This window comes from Rhagoletis pomonella, unplaced genomic scaffold, assembly GCF_013731165.1.
Source record: "Rhagoletis pomonella isolate Grant_MI unplaced genomic scaffold, Rhpom_1.0 Rhpom_scaffold_03599, whole genome shotgun sequence".
Taxonomy (NCBI): domain Eukaryota; kingdom Metazoa; phylum Arthropoda; class Insecta; order Diptera; family Tephritidae; genus Rhagoletis; species Rhagoletis pomonella.
Genome location: NW_023462151.1, coordinates 2,282 through 8,465, shown reverse-complemented (window position 1 = coordinate 8,465; position 6,184 = coordinate 2,282). Strand labels below are relative to the sequence as shown.

General features: G+C 34.9%; 3 protein-coding genes across 4 annotated transcripts; 1 reads left to right on the top strand and 2 right to left on the bottom strand.

Annotated features, from left to right (window-relative positions):
* Positions 1–273: 273 nt before the first annotated feature.
* LOC118754254 (transmembrane protein 267-like) lies at positions 274–2,522 on the bottom strand. Of its 2 annotated transcripts, none has more exons than XM_036489119.1 (3): positions 2,359–2,522; positions 1,686–2,304; positions 274–1,626 (listed from the first exon to the last, which is right to left on the bottom strand). In XM_036489119.1, the coding sequence occupies exons 2-3, from the start codon at positions 1,974–1,976 to the stop codon at positions 1,252–1,254; spliced, it is 666 nt and encodes a 221-aa protein (XP_036345012.1). In that variant the 5' UTR covers positions 1,977–2,304; positions 2,359–2,522; the 3' UTR covers positions 274–1,251. The 2 variants fall into 2 exon arrangements, with proteins under 2 accessions (XP_036345012.1, XP_036345011.1); XM_036489118.1 differs by having other exon boundaries at positions 1,686–2,290.
* Positions 2,523–3,139: 617 nt separating this feature from the next.
* On the top strand, positions 3,140–4,311 carry LOC118754255 (ubiquitin-conjugating enzyme E2 2-like). The gene is made up of 3 exons (XM_036489121.1): positions 3,140–3,379; positions 3,452–3,640; positions 3,699–4,311. Exons 1-3 carry the CDS (start codon positions 3,307–3,309, stop codon positions 4,019–4,021), a joined length of 585 nt encoding a protein of 194 aa, XP_036345014.1. The 5' UTR covers positions 3,140–3,306; the 3' UTR covers positions 4,022–4,311.
* On the bottom strand, positions 4,282–5,604 carry LOC118754256 (ubiquitin-conjugating enzyme E2 C-like). Its single transcript, XM_036489122.1, has 2 exons — positions 5,338–5,604; positions 4,282–5,270 (listed from the first exon to the last, which is right to left on the bottom strand). The coding sequence occupies exons 1-2, from the start codon at positions 5,433–5,435 to the stop codon at positions 4,841–4,843; spliced, it is 528 nt and encodes a 175-aa protein (XP_036345015.1). The 5' UTR covers positions 5,436–5,604; the 3' UTR covers positions 4,282–4,840.
* Positions 5,605–6,184: the final 580 nt, after the last annotated feature.

Below are 6,184 nucleotides of genomic sequence, written 5' to 3'. Positions count from 1 at the left end.
CTTCTCACCTCCTTCGCCAACGAACCGAGCAGGCTTGAAAGCAAGACTTGACGTGTCTGAAACGGGTCTTACTGCATTAATCCTTACTATTTACTTTAGCAAGGATTAGACATGGATAAGGCAAGGATTAGAGACATTAGCCACTTAACAGTAGCAAGCAGGAGATTTTATTTGTTGAATTTTGAATTGTGTCGTTATTGCAGAGGACCATCGATATGTATGATTTTAAATCTTTTTTAAATTCGATTTAGAAGCATTTTATTTATTTAAGGCAAGCACTAATTTTGTCATAAAAACATTAAGTTTTAAAGAATTTCACTTAAAATGTACATTACAGACCGTATGTATATGTAGTAAAAATATTTAAATTTTTTCGAATATAATATAGCAGCTAGCAATTTCCACTTTTAAGACTTACTAAATATGCATATGTATGTCAAGTTTTAAAACGATGTGCATTAGCAACGAATGCACTATATATTTTATCTAATAGTGCGAAAAAGTATTTAGTTATTGAAAATTGGATTTTTACAAAATTCGTTCTTATCAGTGAAAGACTTGGTCTATTATATAATAAAAGTCATATTTGTATAGTATAGTAGTCTTTTGTGAGTGAAATCAGCGCTTAAGCTTTTCGGAATTCCTTTTCATTTTTGATACAAATATCTTATTTGAAATTTAATGTACTTGCGTGTACTTATATACATATTTAAGTATTTCGTAAGGACTAAAATATCACATGGATATTAATTACGTATTTATAACCGCTCTGATGCGAAGGTATTAAAATATTTAACAATCTGAGCACCTTATTGGTTACTTCATTATATCTATAGCTATGCAATTATTTTTATAGTACATGATACAAGTACTATTTTAATTAATACTACTACTATTAGTTATTTTGGTCAATTATGTTTGACTGGAAGATGAGCGTTTTATTTAACCATAGTTATAACTGTGTTAATGAATATGTTGGAAAACGTTGTATTAAAGATTTCTTAGTTCTACTCTATTCTCGCTTGTCTCAATGTTTGCTATAAATTTTATAAATCGATATTGTGTCTACGAAATTCTAATAAATAGTAATTGCTACTACTTTAGTTTGATGCATAAGATAAGCTTAATTGCGTTGTGCTATCACTTCGTATTTGTTCCTTTGGGACATAACGTTTTATATTAAATTGCTACGTTGTTAGGACTACTCAACAAATTTAACAACTAGTTATTAACTAGGACATATATAAAAATTTATACATTCATGTAGCGGTAGCCGCCACTACCAATTCGGTAATTGTCATTCAGTTTTATATACTGTCCTAGGAAGTATTGTACTGGTCCACTACGACAAATCCCATGTAAATAGGCCACCAAATATGGTGTCAAAATTGTGAAGACAATATAGCCAACAGTCGGCATACGGCCGGTATGACCTACTGGGCAAAACCAATAACCACGTCGCACAGCGTCACGGGTGTGATGAGTAATAAAAGCGCAAAGAAATACTCCAAAGGTTAATGATGTTTTAAAATAGTTGAGGCTTGTGGTGCATATATAGAAAATGAGCAGTACAAACAATATGCTCGAACAATGTAGAAAAGGACGACGTGGTAAATTAGTCGCATCCTACAAATTTAATTATTTAGAAAAATATGTTATACAAAAGATTCATGAACTTTTCTCACCTCTAAATACAATGAGCGTGCTTCTATAAAATGGTCTAAATCGATTAAAGATGATACAGCAAAACAACAGAAAATCAAAAACCATCCAAGCAAGTTGCTGGTGCGCTCGTGGAATTGAACCGCGAACGCGATCCCGGTTAATGCACCAATTATAGCATGAGTAGCATTATCGGCTAATGCCTTTAATAGCGGATGTTGTGTAAGTTCGACGAAATTATCTCCCAGAAGGCAGGTGATAGTCAGTAGCGTTGTAAGCACAATACGAACATAGACCATGATATGGCAGTGCATTTGCAGTTTAAGCGAAAAGCTAAGATTACTGGAAATATGAGTACAAGTGCAGAGCGAAGGGAATGTCGACCTTAAACGAAAACTTTCCTCGGCGATCTTTTTAGTTGGACGGACCAAAACTTTTAATTGTTTTCTTGCGTCATTCAATTATTTCCGTTTTAGAAAATTGTAAACTAGTCTTCTATACTTTATCTCATAACTGTTGTATAAGTTGTGCGTTAAATTTTAATGCATAAATGTACACTTGGCAAAAAAAGGCACTATTGTACACATTAAATTTTGATTTCGTTTAATTCAGTGAGTCACCTATTAAACTAAATAAAATAAACTATAAAATATGTAGTTAGGTGTCCTAGTGAAAATACAGAAAATTGAGTTTTACCTGTGTCGATTTTTCACAGCCGTACACGCGACACCTTTTGAATTGGCCATGTGCGAAATGCGAAATATGGGGTGGTGACAATTTCCAGCTCCCTCCCACTGCTACAACAATGTCCTTAATCCTTTTCGACGGTTTGTGTACAATTTACAGCGTTTATTGTTCCGTTTCTCATATTTTTTTTGTTTTTTGTTTTCACCGGCCTATGCTAATCAGCTGTACGACCACGGTTGCATATGAGAAATGAAAAACCTTTAAATTAACCTTTCTGAGCGCGCTAAAAATTAATTTATCGAAAGTATAAATTCTACGTACTACATGAGTACATATCGCTAGCTTAGAGTGAAAAGTTGCTAAGTCAGTTTTTATGAAATCTCATATTTTGATACAGGAGGCTGGAGAAATTAAAAATGCATCGTTTCGAAAAGGGTAAAAGTTTCGGTTTAATGTATTCTCGTATATATTTTATTATTGAATGAAAGGAAAATTTGCTAAGTCCAAAAAAAGCTCCGAAAATTCGATAAGGCCATAAGGGATAAGTACGAAATCTTTTAATGAAGATCTAATCCCCCTGACTCGTACGGAGTTTCGTATGTTGTATTCAACGTTTTGCGAAATACTTGCAGAAAATGGCCAAGCAGTCTTTTACCTCTCCTGTACAATTTTTAAATTGGGACTTAGCAACTTTTCACTCTATAGCGATATTTTCTTATTGGGTACTATTTATTGATAAAGTGAAAATTCTTTGTTTGTTATAAATCTACTACATTATTATTCGATAGATTGGAATTTATTTAACATGTATAAGAAAATTGCATGGTTTATTAACATACATATATTTGTCATGCAATCTTCCTGTTCGTGGCGTGGCGCCAAATTAAAACAGCTGTTTAATAAAGATGCATTTTAGAATGCTGGAAGTTCAACTTAAATTTCGAAGTAAACTTAAATATGAACAGTAAAATTAAAAAAATACGCCTTCCAGTAGAGCTGAAACAACTGCAGAAGAACAGTTCGGAACATGGTAATTTAATAAATATTGACCAAGTTATTGTATTGACCATCTCTTCGTTTTGTAAAAATGAAATCTTTGCAGGAATCACTTGTGCTTTTGCAGATTCGAATGATAACTCTTCGCATTTAATAGCAAATATACCGGGACCAAAAGGGTCTCCGTACGAAGATGGAATATTTAAAGTGAGCATTGTTTTGGGCAGCCAATATCCTTTCCAACCACCCACTTTCAAATTCATGTCGTCCATCTATCATCCAAATATTGACAATTGTGAGTTACTTTAAATAAAAATAGATTTATTCGATTTTTGTACATATAACTTCCTTAGCGGGCAAGATTTGCTTGGATTTATTGCGTATGCCACCTACTGGCTCATACAATCCTGCTATTACACTAGAGTCAATGCTGCTGTCAATCCAGTTGCTTTTATCCTCCCCTAATCCAGACGATCCTTTAAATGGCGAAGCTGCCGACTTGTTCAAAACAAGTAGGGAACAATTCAACATAAAAGCACGCGAGTTAATACCCAAAAATTGTTTGAATGCCGAAGAGTCAGATAAGGAGACTGCGACCGACACAACACAGGATGTCTCCAACAAGTGTGATGATACAGTAGTAGGACCAGCATCAAAGCGAAATAAACCCTGCTAAACCCGGCCTCGCAATTGGGGGGAAATTACAAAGCAAGCTGTTGAGGAATAAAATTATATTTTAATATCTTCATTTCGCAAAGTTTTATCTTCGTTAGAATTATTTTTATTCAATACAGTTCAGTTTATTTCAATTAATATTATTCTGACAATTATTTAGTTAGCAATTCTAGTTGTAATGGGCGTGTTAAAATGTTAAACTGCGAATTTCAATTAGACGCAAGATGCGCTTGCTTGTGTTCTATAAGTTGCTATACGCCATTTCTAAAACGTAAAATTCTCAAAAATAAACGAGAACTAAACAAATAATTAACAAATAAACATATTTCTTTAACTATTTGACTGTTTCGCTGTATATCTGCCTCATTATCGTCTTTACATAATTATGTCTAAATCAGAGTCATTCAGTTAATTGGGATGGGCCATGTCGGATAAGATAAGAACATACTTTAAAATACTAAATAATAGCAAAATAATTACATGAAAGCATTGTTTAAAAAATTGAATTACATCTACTTAAAATGTTCTTACAAATAACGCATATCTCTCAGTAAACGACTTGTTTTATATGTTCGCTCTCAGGCTCACGGTGGCGGCGTAGGCAGTGAACTGACAACAGATCGTAGAAACATTTTTGAACTACAAAATAAAATCGGTTACAGATGAATTTCATAATGCATAGTCTGGTGGTGTACTACTAAATGGATGAATGTGTTATATGAGACGACGCAGCGAAGACACTTTCTATTTGACATTGACCATTCTGGCGAGAATTAAAATGTCCATCGCTAAGCAGCTCATCATATAAGGATGTAAGAATCTATGTGTCCTTGTGTTTTTCGTAAAAGGCATCCAGGTATTTTTTGTACTCAACTTGGTCCGCCCACATCATTGCTGCTTGAGCATTTAGCGGACTGTCATTATTAGGCTCACCCAAAAGCGATTGGATGGACAGCAGAATTGTGCGTACATCATATAGTGCGGACCACTTATCTTTTAATATATCCAAACAAATGCAGCCAGCTAGATCGACATTTGGATGGAAACATGGTGTTAGAAATTTCACTGCTGGCGGTGCGTAGGGATATGAGTTTGGAAATTCCAATGATAGACGATATTTTTGTCCCATATACACAGTATTGGCTGGGCCAGCAATTGTACCAATCCATTTAAATATATTTTCTCCATCGGGGAAAGCTGATATACCTTTCTCTGTAGCCATCATCAGATTCATCAGCTCCTTTTGAAGTCTGAAGTGAATAAAGAAAAATAGCAGGTATATGGGTAATTATGGAGACATTTCTGTGGTGGACCTACCGTTTACTAACTGCATGTCCATGCTTTGCTGCACAGGAGTTGGAGCCTTGCTTGGCAGCGTCTACGCCACTATGCTCTGGACTGATGTTCTGCGCCATTGCGTTTTGAAGGAATTTCTTACTGATCCAAGGACTGTTCAATTCACAAACTAAGGCGAGGACAATTTTACCAAATTGCTTATTTTTAGACCCTAACCAACGCGTTTATTTATTGCGAGCGACAATTTTTTCTGCAGCTGCCTTGTTTTCTCTATTTGATGACTTTTTTCGAATGTCTTTAGTGATGTGCTGAATAGTCGGTCCCAAATATGAGAAAATAATTGCGGTACCCAATACTTTGTTTTCGGTACCTGATACCGATTCGATGCACTAACAACCCTATTTCATAACAATAACAATGACAATTGTCACCATTAGAGCGCTTCAAATAAATTGCGGCATAGTATTAGGCGCAGTATTTAAGACAATACTCAACCGTTGAATTTTGTCTAGGGCTGTAAAGAGCGAAATACACGGAAGAAGACTAAAATGCTTTGTATGTTTCACAAGCCGCTTGTGTGGTGTATTTCGTTCTTAATGCCTCAAATACACCACATAAGTATTTGTGCAAATTCTAATTGGTGCAAATAATGCCTTGATTATAATATAAGATTATTTCGTTTTACGTTACATTTACGTACATTATAGCAATTTGCATTCTATACACAAACAAACAGTTATTGTTGTTGAGCGGGTAAACCCCGCTCGAGTTGGCTTATCTATCTGCGTTGTCGTCTGGTTCAGATTAAGTGACAGTTCACTCCGCCCCGTTACTTCCATTGTAACCCAGGGATACGCACGAACAGAAA

Excerpts from the sequence above, each read along its gene's own strand:
- LOC118754254 (XM_036489119.1), bottom strand. The coding sequence starts at position 1,976 with ATGCACTGCCATATCATGGTCTATGTTCGTATTGTGCTTACAACGCTA. Across the intron at positions 1,627-1,685 it reads CACGCTCATTGTATTTAGAG|GATGCGACTAATTTACCACG; the intron begins GTGAGAAAAGTT and ends TTAAATTTGTAG.
- LOC118754255 (XM_036489121.1), top strand. The coding sequence starts at position 3,307 with ATGAACAGTAAAATTAAAAAAATACGCCTTCCAGTAGAGCTGAAACAA. Across the intron at positions 3,380-3,451 it reads GAAGAACAGTTCGGAACATG|GAATCACTTGTGCTTTTGCA; the intron begins GTAATTTAATAA and ends AAATCTTTGCAG. Across the intron at positions 3,641-3,698 it reads TCATCCAAATATTGACAATT|CGGGCAAGATTTGCTTGGAT; the intron begins GTGAGTTACTTT and ends TAACTTCCTTAG.
- LOC118754256 (XM_036489122.1), bottom strand. The coding sequence starts at position 5,435 with ATGGCGCAGAACATCAGTCCAGAGCATAGTGGCGTAGACGCTGCCAAG. Across the intron at positions 5,271-5,337 it reads GGACATGCAGTTAGTAAACG|ACTTCAAAAGGAGCTGATGA; the intron begins GTAGGTCCACCA and ends TATTCACTTCAG.